The 14,052-nt window shown below is 59.2% G+C and overlaps 1 protein-coding gene across 2 annotated transcripts in view; it reads left to right on the top strand.

Annotated features, from left to right (window-relative positions):
* Positions 1-11,849, top strand: part of BICRA (BRD4 interacting chromatin remodeling complex associated protein) — a 78,509-nt gene extending 66,660 nt beyond the window's left edge. Inside the window, exons 8-15 of one of the 2 annotated variants that reach the window (XM_037819480.1) lie at positions 3,937-4,560; positions 4,696-4,876; positions 5,137-5,246; positions 5,965-6,026; positions 7,379-7,527; positions 7,673-7,767; positions 7,946-8,048; positions 9,926-11,849. In XM_037819480.1, the coding sequence (XP_037675408.1) occupies positions 3,937-4,560; positions 4,696-4,876; positions 5,137-5,246; positions 5,965-6,026; positions 7,379-7,527; positions 7,673-7,767; positions 7,946-8,048; positions 9,926-10,998 (2,397 nt within the window). In that variant the 3' untranslated portion in view covers positions 10,999-11,849. The remainder of the gene's footprint in view (positions 1-3,936; positions 4,561-4,695; positions 4,877-5,136; positions 5,247-5,964; positions 6,027-7,378; positions 7,528-7,672; positions 7,768-7,945; positions 8,049-9,925) is intronic. The other variant, XM_037819481.1, reaches the window with a different exon arrangement.
* The last annotated feature ends 2,203 nt before the right edge of the window (positions 11,850-14,052 follow it).

The raw sequence follows: 14,052 nt of genomic DNA, 5'->3' as shown, positions 1-14,052 counted from the left end.
TTTATAATTCTGATAGCACTGAATTGCATTCCTTGGGAATTGTAGCAGATTATACCGACTTAGACACGACCCCACCCCCCACCTCCAGGGCCGTATACAAGAGGGTCTTTACTAGACAGAAACTTACTCCTGGTGGAATAAGGGAGAAAATGGTACCATAGGGTGATTTTTTTTTTTTTTAAACTGTTTATTTTGAAATACTTCAAAACTTACAGGGCTGTTACAAAATTAATTCCAACAGAGCCCTACCCGCCCTCTCCCCCACCATACTCGAATCCACCAATTCTAACATTTGGTGGTATTTGCCGTATCATTCTATCTGTCTATCTATGTATCTGTTTCCATCTGTCAGTTTATCAATCCATTTTGAACACTTGAGTGTAGGATGTATACATCATTACACATCATGCCCCCGAACACTTAACACTGCCATGCACATTTCCTAAGAACAAGGATATTCACTTATGTAACCGCCATAATTGCAGTTATTAAGATCAAGAACGTTAACATTGACATAAAGGTTACAGCTTATATTCCGATTTTTTTCATGTGTCCCAAAAATGTCCCTTTGAGCCTTTTCTCCTCCCTCGTGAGATCCCTCCAGGATCGTGTATTGCCTTTAATTGTCACTGTCTCTTTCGTTGCTCTTTCTTTTCTTTCTTTTCTAATTGTGGGAACATATATACGATGTAAACCTTCCCACCTCAGCCACCTTGAAGCACACCATTCGGTGGGATTAATCCCATGCATAATGTCACGGTACCCTCACCACCTTCCGTTACTAGAACAATTCGTTTTCTTTGAAACCATCTTTAGTATTACACACACACCATGTCCCTGCATCCCTCTGTACCCCACCTTTATGTAGTTCTTGTCACAGATTGCGCGTTTATAGATTGTGTCCAAAACCACTATCATTACATCGTGTGCATTTGCCTTGTAGATCCTGTGGGAAGTAAAAAGTGGATATACAGACCACAAATACAATAGTCCTGGCATTTATATTTACCTTGTCATGCCCCTCACCGGAGATCTTTATAATAAAGTTGGTTTCGAAGCAAATGAATTGTTACAGATTTAGGTTGTTAAATTTAAGCCCCATGGTAGTGACAACGAAAATATCAGAGAATATGCAAAGCGCAAAGAGACAGACATTAAAGTACCGGGTGCCAGGGGCAGGGGGCAGGGGCAATGGGGGATTAATGCATGATGGGTGTAGGGCTTCTGATGGGGAGATGGGAAAGTTCTAGAAAACACTTTTCCCAGTCTCTGCAGATTGACCTGTGGCAGTGCTCCCCTTCAGGGCACATCCTTACGATGAGTTTGGAGAATAGCTCCAGGCTAAAGCGAAGGGGCTGCCTGGAGCCTCTCTGTACCTGCCTCTTGTCTTGGTGCATTGCTTGTGGCCCTAGGAACGCCCCCATTTACACGGTTCCAAACATCTCCTTTTCCCTGGGAAGTAGTTTCCCTGCAGTTTTATGTGCTGCATTGTATGTCCTGCAGGCAGCGGTCCCTTGCCGCAGGCAGCGTGACTGGACTGCTTTCCCACAGTGTTCTGTAGGAGACCTGGGTAAGCCGCCCTCTACATGCAGAGCAAGTTCTAGGACGGCGAGTCCCTCAGGTCACCACCGGTTTGGGCCAGAGACACATGCTCCCAGTATGTGCACGAGTGACCCCAGGATCCGGGATCTGCACTGGGAGCACGAGCCAGTGAGGGGTGGGGAAGGGGCCAGCCGGGGTGCCACAGGAGCCTACCGCTTTTAAGTAGCCCTTTCCAGGATTCAGTGTTCGTCCTGTTGCTGCCCTCCTTTCCCTGGTTTCTGGATCTTTGAGAGAGACATTTCTGCCAGTTCTTGCTGGTTGGTCACCACCTCTGGGGGGGACGGAGCCCTGAAGTGTCTCACTCCAAGTGGGGTTGAGCATTTCCTGAAATGCTTGAACTTTTTGTGTCTCCTTTTCTGTGCACCGTCTGATCATATCGTTTGCCCCTTTTACTCACAGGATATTATTCTTAGTGATTTCTAGAGGCTCTTGTTATATTAGAGAGATGAGCTCTTTGTGGTTTGAGTTGTTTCCAAGGATCAGGGATCTGGGAACGGCTTGCTGGATGATTCTGGTTTAGGATCTCTCATGAAGTTTAGTCAAGATGTCAGCCAGGCCTGGGGCCGCCTGAAGGCTTGACGGGGCCAGAGGATCTGCTTTCACACTCACTCGCGTGGCTGTTGGCAGGGGGCTTCTGGCCTCCTACCTGGGCCTCTCCAAAGGGGAGCTCACAGGATCTTCCCAGCTGGCTTCCCCAAAAGCGAATGATCCAACGGGGAGAGAGTGGGCAAGTACCCAGGATGGAAGCCGCAGTCTTTCTTATAACCTAATACTGGAAGTGACATATGATCACTTCTGAAGTTTTCCACTGGTCACAGAGACCAGCCCTGGTGCACTGTGGGTGGGAACTGAATACCAGAGCACGTGAACACAAGGAGGCAGTGACTGCCGGGCGCCGTCTTGGAGGCGGGCTGGGTGCTGTCTTGGAAGCGGGCTGGGTGCCGTCTTGGAGGCGGGCTGGCTGCCACACCAAATTTACTCATTCTAAATATCTTGCACCATTTGTTTTATCGTTTTCTCTTTCAACATACATACACGTTCTTTTATTTTTCTGGATTTTTTCTGACTAAGTTGCAGACATCATGTCCCTTTAACCCTTAATATTTCAATCTATAAGTTCAGCCCTTAAGAATAAAGATATTCTCTTATTTCACCTCAGCACAGTTATCAGATTCAGGAAGTTTAGCACTGACAATACTGCTCATCCACAGTCCACATTCCAATTTCACCAGTTGCCCATGGATCATGCAGTTTTCTTTTTCTCCTGATTCCACTCACCATTCTCGTGCTGCCTTGCCGGCCACTTCCCTTACCCCTTGGAAACCCGTTCTTGGGGGTGGTGAGGAAGGAGCCGGCTCTCCTCCTCCTCACACACTCAGCTGCAGTCCTGTTCTGGGCCAGTTGGGCCCTTGGGTTTTCCCTTTTCTCTTGTGTAAATACTCCCTCCGTGGCTATCCCTGATCATCCACCGAGAATGTTCCCTTAGCGCACATTCCTGGAGGAGGAATTACCAGGTCAAAGGTCATGGCCCTTTGCAAGTCCCCAGACCAGCCTGCCTTCCCGAGGGGCTGACCAGCGGACAGTCCAGTCAGCGGGGAACAGGAGCCCCTCTCTCTTGTCTCCTCGGAGGTGCCACCCCTTTGGGATTTGTGACTGTGCACCCAGGCCTGCCCCCCCACCCCCCGGCCACACAGTTACACTCCTCGTCCTTGGCTCCTCGTCCCCAGGCCCCCGGCCACCGTGTCTGTTTTCCTTGAGTTAGCTGGACAGGCAGGCAGGAGCTGGCTGCTGGGCCGCTGCCCCCACCCGGCCCCTCCTTCCCCCTGGCTGCTGTGCTCGCCCGCTCCCCGGCCCCCCGCCTTCACGCTGGTCAGCTGGGGGGTGCCCCTGCTGCTGCCACTGCTGCTGCTTCCTCCGCTGCTGCCCCCCCAACCCTGCAGGGCTCACCTCCGTCTGAGGGGATTGTGGTCAATGGGGAGAGCACAGAAGGGGGGAGATAAGGTCATAGGGCAGGAGAATGTGGAGGATGTGGGGTGGGGGGCAGAGATGGAGGGGAGAAGGTGGCAGACAGGTAGAGGTGATGAGGCAGGGGGGCCGGAGGCGGAGAGGATGGGGTGGGGGGACAGATGGAGGCAATGTGAGGGTGGGACACAGGCCAGGGAGATGTGGACGGGATGTGCGTGGGCTGAGAAGCAAGAGGAGGGCACGATGGGATCTTTTCTCTCAGGACAGGGTGGAGGCTGGGGCTGCTGGGGTCCCCGGGGTCTTGGGGCGGTGGGGACCGAGGTTGGTTCTGACCCCACACCCTCCCCTCTCCCTCCCTCCCCTGCCCAGATCCCGGCAGCGGCTCCGCTGAAGGGCCCCGGCCCCTCCTCATCCCCGTCACTACCTCACCAGGCCCCCCCAGGCGACAGCCCCCACCTGCCCTCCCCGCACCCCACCCGGCCCCCTTCCCGACCCCCGTCCCGACCCCACTCCCGCCCACCCTCCCAGCCACAGAGCTTGTCCCGCCCGCCCTCGGAGCCCACCCTGCACCCCTGCCCCCCGCCCCAGGCCCCCCCCACTCTACCTGGCATCTTTGTCATCCAGAACCAGCTGGGCGTCCCCCCACCTGCCAGCACCCCGGCCCCCATGGCCCCAGGCCCGCCCCAGCCCCCTCTGCGCCCCCAGGCCCAGCCCCCCGAAGGGCCGCTGCCCCCCGCTCCCCACCTCCCTGCGGCCCCCACCATCGCGGCCTCAGAGACTCCCACCAGGTTGCCAGCCCCCGCGCCGCCCGACTTCCAGCTGCAGTTCCCGCCCGGCCAGGGGCCCCACAAGCTCCCCACCCCACCACCGACCCTCCACCTGGTCCCCGAGCCCGCAGCGCCCCCCCCACCGCCTCCTCGGACCTTCCAGATGGTGACCGCCCCCTTCCCGGCGCTGCCCCAGCCGAAGGCTCTTCTCGAGAGATTCCACCAGGTAACGGGAGGCAGGGCCCGGCCCCAGCGCCCCCTCCGCCCAGCCTGCCCGCCCCCCAGGGTCCCATCAGGGGACCCCCTCCTGCATTATGGCTCTCTCTGCACCCCCACCCCTCAACCACCTGTCCCCTCCTAGGTGCCATCCGGAATTGTTCTCCAGAGCAAGGCCGGGGGTCCCCCTGCTGTCCCGCAGACCTCCGCCAGCCTGGTGCCCCTCGCCAGCCCCACCGCCTCAGTGCTGGTCAGCGGGCAGGCCCCTGCTGGGACCCCAACCACCCCTGGCCACCCCCCGGCCCCAGCACCCATGGCCACTGCAGGTAGGGAGGAGGTATCCGTGCAGGAGAGATGTGGGGCCCGAAGGTGGGTGGGTGGGTGGGCAGGGCCAGAGCTCCGGGGAGCGTGAACCCGAGGGCTGCCTGGACCCCGTGGTGCGGAGGGAAGGAGGAGGAACCAGGGCTGGAGTGGCCACCAAGGGCACGTGACCAGGAGGGCGGTGGGAGGCAGGATTGGGGGTCACGTGTGGAAGGGTCTTCATGCAGGGAGCCCTGAGCCCTGTCTGCCCCCCGCCCTGCCCCAGGCCTCCCTCCTCTGCTTCCTGCCGAGGGCAAAGCCTTTGCCAGCAACCTCCCCGCCCTGAGCGTGGCCAAGGCCGCTCCGTCCGGGCCCAGCAAGTCCTCTGGGCTGCAGGTAAGAGGCCCTGGACACCGTCAGGAATCTGGAAAATGGGGCCAGCAGGGCCAGGAGAGACGGGACAGGGGAAACCGGGACTGTAGGACGGAGGCAGGATGGCAGGTGAGAGGCCAGAACAGCTGGACGGGCCAGTGACGTGGTGGTGAGACAGCCCTGGAGACTGACAGGCATGTGGCGGAGACAGGGTGAGTGCGGCTCCAAGACAGCAGGGCAGGGCCAGCCCCTGAGCAGGACACCAGGACGGTCGCCAGGGCCAGGAGAGGCCGGGGCTGCTTGAGGCCCTCAGACGGCAGACCCAGGAGAGGGGTCAGGGTGAGACCTGGCAGAGGGTGGGCTGTGGTGGGACACTGGGGGGCTGTGGAGAGGGGGGACTGTTGGACAGAGACTGGAGAGAGGAGCCTGAGGCCGAGCCCACCCGTCGGAGATGGGGGCCTGAAAGGGCAGTAGGAGCAAGATAGAGATGAGAGAGAGGGGAGGGCTTGGAGGGGCAGCGGGGCAGGGCGAGGCCCGAGGGGCGGAGAGGGAGGCAGAGAGGCCAAGCTTGGGGAAGGTGACCGGGGACCCCGGTGGAGGGACCCAGGGGCCTGTCACCCTCCTCTCCCCGGGTCCCCAGCCTGGGCCCAGCCCTGTCTCCCCTGCAGGTTGGGTTTGGTGGGTTGGGGACCCCGCTGGGTGGGACGCCGTCTTTGTCTCACGCGCTCCCTCTCCTCCACAGTATGAGAGCAAGCTGAGCGGCCTGAAGAAGCCGCCCCCGCTGCAGCCCAGCAAGGAAGCCTGGTGAGTCGGCCACGCCGGGGCCTTCCTGCGGCCTGGGGAGGGGCCCACGTGCCGCTCCCCAGAAGGGTTCAAGTCCCAGCACCGGCTCTCATTAGCCATGCAGTTCGTGGCAGTAGCATTCCCCTCACAGGTCCTCAGTTTCCCCTTCTGGAAAATGGGGGGTGGTGGTGGTAGGGCCACTGGGGGAGGTGAGGATCTGATGAGGCGCTGAGCATCCCAGTGGAATGCGTGCTTCCAGAGGACAGGGACTGGGTCCGCCCTGCTCACTGCTGCACCCTTGGCACCTAAAACAGGGCTGGGGCACGGTGGGTGCCTCTTCCATTGGGTGGGGGCAGGGGGAGGGGGGATGGACAGATGTGTGTGGAGAGACAGCTACCTCTCGGGTAGGTGAGGGATGCACGGGTGCTGGAGGGGGTGGATGGGCTGGGGTTTGGGTGAACAGGTGGCCAGGTGGGTGGATGATGGAGGGCTGTGTGGGTGGCTGGGGAGGTGGCTGGGTGATAGATGGGTGTTTAGTTGGATAACTGGGTGGGTGGGTAAATGAGTATAGGAGATGCTGGGTGGGGCTTCGTGGGTGGGTGGCTGGGGGTCTGGGTGACGGGACGGAGGGCTGTTTGGATGCATAGGCAGGGAAAAGCTGACGCTGACGTCTTCCTCCCTCACTTCTGCCCTCCTCCCCCCCAAGTGTTTATCAAGTTCTCACTGCCTAGCCCCGTGCTGGGTGCTGAGAACACAGTAGTGAACAACACAGACCCAGTTTTCTGTCTGGCCCCCAGGGTGAGCAGGGGCTGCCAGCCTGCAGCAAAGGACGAGCATGTGTGGTGGGAGGGACAGAGAGTGACACGCTAAAGGGATGTTACCCACTGCAGGAAGTTCTGCAGTAGAAAAACAGCCCAGGGAGAGACCAGAGCCCAGGCTCCAGCCGCCCTCCCTCTGTGCCCTCTCCTTCCCTCCCTCCGGCTGCAGGTTGTGCTCAGGCTGGAGGTGGGGTGGGGACAGGCTGGCCCCAGGTGGCAGGAGACAGTACCCCATTGAAGGAGGAGCCTCCAGCCTCTGGAGCCCCACCCTCAGGGCCACCCCTTCCTGGGACTGTGGGGTCAAGTGACCTCACTTCCCCCAGCCTCGGTTTCCTCATCTGTAAAGTGGGGATAACCATGTCACCTACTTCCTGTGGTTTTTGCCAGGGCTTCTGTGAGGGTAAACAAGTGCCTTTAGGGCACCTTGGCACCCGCCTGGGAGTGTGAGCTTTTCTGGATTCTTGTTGCAGCCAGGACGGGGCCTCTCCTGGGCCTCACCGCGGCTGTGTGTGTGTGTGTGTGTGTGCGTGTGCTCTCTCCCCGCTCCACCCCCAGTTTCCTGGAGCATTTGCACAAACATCAGGGCTCGGTGCTGCACCCTGACTACAAGACAGCCTTCCCCTCCTTCGAGGATGCCCTGCATCGCCTCCTGCCCTACCACGTCTACCAGGGCGCCCTCCCCTCCCCCACCGACTACCACAAAGGTGAGGCCCCCCCAGGGCCCAGGCACAGCGGCCGGGGCGGGCGGGGAGGCTGCTGGGCAGCGGCGGGTGGGGGCAGCCGCGAGCGGGTGCTGGCCGTCCCGCACCCCGTGGCCCGTGCCCTGCGACCCCTGCGCTTCCTCCGCAGTGGACGAGGAGTTCGAGACGGTCTCCACGCAGCTGCTGAAGCGCACCCAGGCCATGCTTAACAAGTACCGCCTCCTGCTCCTGGAGGAGTCCCGGGTACGCCCCGTGTCCTTGGCCGCGCCCCCCACCTCAGCCTCGGGAGGCAGGGAGGCAGGGAGGCTGGTGGTCGCCGCCCGAGAAGGCCAGCTTGGCCGCTGCTGCCCGCTGTCCCGCGGCTGCTGGCTGCCCCTGCCCGCCTCACCCCTCCACCTGCCGGCTTCTCTCCCCGCCCCAGAGGGTGAGCCCCTCGGCGGAGATGGTGATGATCGACCGGATGTTCATTCAGGAGGAGAAGACCACGCTGGCCTTGGATAAGCAGCTGGCCAAGGAGAAGCCCGGTGAGAGGGCAGGGGAGGGAGGGGCGCCCCCAGCCCACGTGCGCCCCCGAAAGAGGCGGGGCGGCGCGGCCTTACCACTCGCCACCACCAGGCGGCGCCCGAGCCCCCTTCCCGCGGCGGCGGCTCCCCCGTCTCTGACCCCAGGAGGGACACAGGTCATCCTCCGTCGCAGTGTGTCTCTTTTCCCTCCTCCATCCTGGGACGGTGGGAATTATTCTGCCGCCCCCAGAGGGGGTGGAAGAGAGGGAGCAGAGCCGGGACTAGGGCGAGGCAAGCAAGGGGACCAGGATGCAGAATTCAGGGTGCCTCCAGTGGCCCTGCCAGAGCCAGCCCCCTGCAGTTTGGCACCTTGGGTGCCTCGCTTGCCTCACCCTAGTGCGGACCCTGCAGGAGAAGGTGCAGTCAGTGGAATCCAAGCTGCCAGTTTTTCCAAAACTTCCTGAAAGCCCTCACCCACATTTTGTTTTAACTAACTCCAGGGCTTCCCTCCAGGAGAGTGGAGGGCGAGCCTCCCTGCCCAACTCATCCCTAAACACCGCCTTTGATTTTTTTAAAAGTGGTCATTAGGGAGACATTGGCACAAGCAGGTGGCCATGGTGAGAGAGAGGCAGGGGGCAGTTCTGAATCTCAAGGATAAGGATGGACAGGTAGGACAGCTTGTGGTTAGGGGCACAGATCACATCCAGTCTCTGCCACTTACTGACTGTGCAAACTTGGGTGAATTACTTAACCTCTCTGTGCCTCTTTGTCTCACCTGCAAGGTGAGGCTCGTGTTACCAATTTTCTGTCCCTTATCAGACACCCTTGGGGCCAGATATGTTTTGGAACTTTTTTGATTCTAGAAAGGTAATTGAGATGCTTAGACTGTCTTCCAATTCACTCCCAGTGGGCTCTGGGGAAACACTTTGTGATCAAAGACACAAACATTTCTGCAGTGAAACAGAAATTCAGACTAAATGGAATAAATAACCTCATAGCATTTCAGGTGAGAATTCTGATTTTGATATTTGATATAAAATGAAATACCAAAAAAAAAAATAATATTTTTAGCAGTGTGGTCTGTTGAAGCTTTCTGCACTGGTGAAGGTGTTCTGTATCTGTACTGTCCATTGCACTAGCACCAGCCATGTGTGGTTCTTGGGCTTTTGCAGTGTGGCTGCTATACCTGAGAAAGTGGATTTTTTTTCTTTTATATACTTTTTAAAATTATTATTACAAGGACATTTATTGTAAGACTACTTACGACAGCAAAAAACAGGAAGTAACTTTAAAAAGCATCAGTCCTCAGTTGAATGAATAACGACACTCATGCATGATAGATTATCATCAAAATATTAAGCTTATGGTTATGAATAATTTTAATAAAAGGAGAAGTAACTTATAATTCAGCATTTTTATCTCAGAGCCCAACACAGTACCTGGCACACAGTAGGGATTAAATAAATATTTATTGGATGAATATCTATGACAATAATGTTAAATTAAAAAGCAGGATACTCAATTATAAATTTATGATGTCAACTGTAAAAATATGTCATGAAAAAAAAAAGTTTTAAATGCACCCAAATGTTAGTAAATGGTTTTCTCTGGTTGGGAGTAGGGGCTCTTTTATATACTTTTAATTCATTTAAATGTAAGTAGTCCCATGTGGCCGGTGGCCTTGTGGGTTTAGAGTTTGGGGCACTCTGGAATTGCTGGGAAGGGGCTCCCCCTAACTGCATCGTGGGAATTTGGAGTAAAGGGCGCAAGCCACGGTGGGCGCTCAGTGCACCCCAACTCCTATTAGCTCTGCTCTCCAGGGCCTTATTCTCGTCCTCGTTTATTGAAAGTGGGCATTCTCTGCTCTCCCCCCTCTCCTCTCCCCCCCGCCTCTGTAGACGAGTACGTGTCTTCCTCCCGCGCGCTCAGCCTCCCCGTCGCGGCCTCTTCCGAGGGTCACCGGCTTCCCGGCCACGGCCCGCCCTCGTCCTCGGCGTCCGGGGCCGCAGCCCAGCCCCCTGCGCACCTGCCCACCAAGCTCGTGATCCGGCACGGCGGCGCGGGCGGCTCCCCCTCGGTGACCTGGGCCCGGGCCTCCTCGTCCCTGTCCTCCTCCTCGTCCTCCGCCGCCTCGTCCCTGGACGCGGACGAGGACGGCCCGATGCCCTCCCGGAACCGGCCGCCCATCAAGACCTACGAGGCCCGCAGCCGCATCGGCCTCAAGCTCAAGATCAAGCAGGAGGCCGGGCTCAGCAAGGTCGTGCACAACACGGCCCTGGACCCCGTGCACCAGCCCCCGCCCCCCGCCGCGCCGCAGGCCGCCGACCCCCCGCCGCGGCCGCCGCCCCCCGCCGCCGGCCAGATGAACGGCACCGTGGACCACCCGCCGCCCGCCACCGCCGCTGCCCGCAAGCCTCCCGCGCCGCCGCCGCACTGCCCGCGCCTGCCGCTGCGCAAGACCTACCGCGAGAACGTGGAGGCCCTGGGCGGCGGGGGCGCGGGGGGCGCGGGGGCCGGCAGGGCGCGGGGCGGCAGCCCGGCGCCCCCGCCCACCAAAGTGGACGAGGCCACCAGCGGGCTCATCCGCGAGCTGGCGGCCGTGGAGGACGAGCTGTACCAGCGCATGCTCAAGGGCGCCCCGGCCCAGCCCGCCGCCAGCGCCGGGCCCGGCGGCGGGGAGCCCGGCTGGGAGGGCGGCCCGTCCCCCGCCAAGCGGCGCAAGTCCGACTCGCCCGACGTGGACCAGGCCAGCTTCTCCAGCGACAGCCCGCAGGACGACACCCTCACGGAGCACCTGCAGAGCGCCATCGACAGCATCCTCAACCTCCAGCAGGCCCCCGGGCGGCCGCCCGCGCCCCCGTACCCCCACGCCGCGGCCGCAGCGCCCGCCGCCTCCCCCCTGCACAGGCCCGACGCCTACCCGCCCTCCAGCCACAACGGCGGCCTCGGCCCCAGGACGTTGAACAGATAACACCGGCCTGCGCCTCCCTTCCCCGCCCCCCGGCTCCCCACGGAAGCCCGACCTCAGCCCCCCTGGGGGACACGAGCCGGGGGTCCCCCAACAGTCGATCTTGCCTAAGTTATTTTGAGTCACAGAGGCCTCCTGCCCCGCCGGTGTGTGCGTTGGGGACGGGCGGCCCGCAAAAGGAGGGGGTGACCCCGGTGTGTCGTCTTCTGTCTCTTCCCACGTTCTGCCACATCCGCCCCTCCGTTTGGGGGACACACGCGTGTGTTTACCAGGCCTTGGGGGCTACCCGGGGTGCTCCCACCGCGTCCATGTGTCCGTCCAGGTATCTGGTCTTTGCGTGGCTTCACGGATCCGTCCATGGGGGGATACTTGAAGCTGAGAGGCTTCTTTGGGGACCCGCTTGCCCCGTCTCCTGCGCCCCCCACAGGCTGTAAGAGGAAATGCGGCGACCGGCGACGGGCGCCAGCCTCCCCGCTGCCCTGAGCGCGGGGTCCCCGGCCCCTTGTCATCGCCATGTGTGCGCGTACCCCACACCGCGTCCATGTCTTCCCGTGTGTGTGCGCAAGTGAGAGGGAGCGCGCGAACCCCCCAGCCCCTCGACTGAGGCCTGAGCACCTCCCAAACAAGAAAGCGGGTTCTTGCCCGCACTTCCGCCACACCTCGCAGCCAGTCTTCCCTCCTGTTCTTCCTGCCTCCAGCCGCCCGCGCCAGATTTCAGAATCTCGGAGACAAAACTAGTACTGTAAGATAAATTTTTTTGTACTGTATTTATTGTGTATAACGATTTTTTAAAGGAGAATTCTGTACATTTAGAACTCTTGTAAATTAAAAACCGATTCTTTTTTAAAACTGTACTGACGGCCCCTCTGCCCTATTGCTTTTGGGTCTTTGTTGGGGAGGGTGTTTGGGTCTAAACTTGTGTGGGAAGGGGGTTGCCAGGGCCTTTTACACATGCATTTATTGAGCACCTGCTGGGTGCCAGACTGTCTGCTAGGCACCGTGAGTAAGGCAGAAGAGAGTCCCCGCCCTTGGGAGCCGGCTTGTTAGTGGGGGAGAGAGTAAGCATCTGAACAAATAAATACACTGGGACTGGTAGGAAGTAAAAACCAAGGCATGTAAGTGGACAAGGCACCGGCTACTTGCCTATCGATGGCCTTTGTGAGAATTAGGCCCTTTCTCAGGGCACAGAGTTTGGAGATCAGAGCCTGAGCTGGATTCCAGCCTCCTCTCCCCAACCCAGCCGGGGACTTGCGCAGTGAACAACCTGCCCAACTGCACAGGAAAGCCCTCTGGATCGAGGGGCAAGGAAAGGCTCCTTTGCGGGGGTGACCCCTGAGCAGAATCATGGTGTGAAATGAGGGGAGCCACGGGGATATCGGAGAAGAGAGCGTCCGAGGCAGAGGGAACAGCCAGTGCAAAGGCCCTGAGGCAGGTGCGGGCCTGGCATGTTGAGGGATCGCGAGGAAGCCAAGTGAGCAAGAGGCAGAGGGTGGAAGGTGAGGTCAGAGGAGGAGTGGGGACAGGTCGTGCAGGGTCTCGTAGGCCGCGGAGAAGAAGGGCCTTTTGGTGGGCGGGAGCCTGGGAGGACTCTGCGCGACAGGACGGAGCGGCTGACTTGGGTTTCCTCTGGCGCCCGCTGGCGGCCGGCTGGGGAACAGGCCCAGGGAGGCGAAAGCAGAAACCGAGCTCTGCAAAAGGGGCCAGGTGGGCGGTGGTGGCAGCTAGCCCAGGGTGACACGCCCTCTTCTCTGCGGGCCCCCGCGGGTGGGAGGCTGATATGTGAGGTCTCCGAAGGATGGACCCTCCCCCCTTCCTAGCTCTTGACCCAGTCCCCCTAATGTGTGAAATGAAGCACTGAAGGAGAGGGGGCAGTTCTGAAGCACCCTGAGCCCACAAAGCTCCAGGCACCCCCGGAAGATCCCTCGTGAGCATGCACAAAGCTTTTCCAGTGATTTCCAAGGGCCCGGGGCCTGGGTTCTGGCAGGCCTGCTGCAGCTGGAGCAGGGGAGCAGGGATAACTAGAGCTTATGGAACCTTACCATGTACACTATTCTAAGCCCTCCACCTGTGATGGCTGGTGTGGGCCCTACTGAAGACCCTGTGGGAACTGAGGGCACCATCTTGCGGGGGGGGGGGGCAACCCAGGCCCGGGAGATGCAGTACACCCGGGGCTTCTGGCTGCGAGCCCCTGTTCTTACCTGTGCACACCTTGCTTCACAGGATCCGAGGGTGCCACAGCAAGGGGTTTCCAAGTGAGCCGTGGAGGGGTCAAGGACTGAGCTGGCTTCTACACATTTAAGCCCTCAGGACCAAACATTGGCTCCAAGATCCTGGCAGCACCTCAGTAGGTGTCTGTGGGGTCCCCCCTTCCACAGCTGCGCCATGTGGAAAAGAGGGAGCCCCAGAATGGGGAGGAACTCACGGCCCAGGTCAGCCAGGCACCCAGCGGGACTCGAACCAGATGCTTAGGAGTCCAGACCCACCCACTTAACTACCCGCAGTCCGGCTGTCTTCTCCCTGCGGTCTTGGACAGATGGGGAAAGAGGGAGCTAGAAAGAAAGAAAGAAAAAAAAAAAAAACTTCAAAACTGTGCCTTGGAGGGAGGGCCCCAGAGGCTACAAAGGAATCAGGGAAATTAAAAGACAACCTGGGAGAAACCTCAGAGGCTCACAGACTCAGAGCAGCCAGATGGAGGACGAGTCAGCAGTGCACTTAGGAAGTGAAGTCCTCTGTGTAACGAGGCAGGGTAGTGCTGACGATAAAGGCATAAAACAAAGCCCGTGGGATTACGACAGGAACCAATGATATTGAAATACGGTGATCATGTACTAAACAACAACAACAACAACTCGTGGCAGGGTGACATGGGCAACTGGTTAATGCAGCGATTAGAACCCGCGTGGCTCCAAGCAGGGATGACTGTAAACAGTCGCTGAGAATCCCTGAACCAACTGCAGCACAAGAAATACAGCCATGATTCCCATCGGTGATGGTGTCACGGGTCCTGCTGGCACACCTGAGCCTTGTGGCTCACGTTCAGGGTTGACCAGAAAGGTG

The sequence above is a fragment of the Choloepus didactylus genome, chromosome 27 (genome assembly GCF_015220235.1).
Source record: "Choloepus didactylus isolate mChoDid1 chromosome 27, mChoDid1.pri, whole genome shotgun sequence".
Classification (NCBI taxonomy): domain Eukaryota; kingdom Metazoa; phylum Chordata; class Mammalia; order Pilosa; family Megalonychidae; genus Choloepus; species Choloepus didactylus.
The sequence above is the reverse complement of the archived record's forward strand: the minus strand, read 5'-3'. Positions and strand labels throughout refer to the sequence as shown.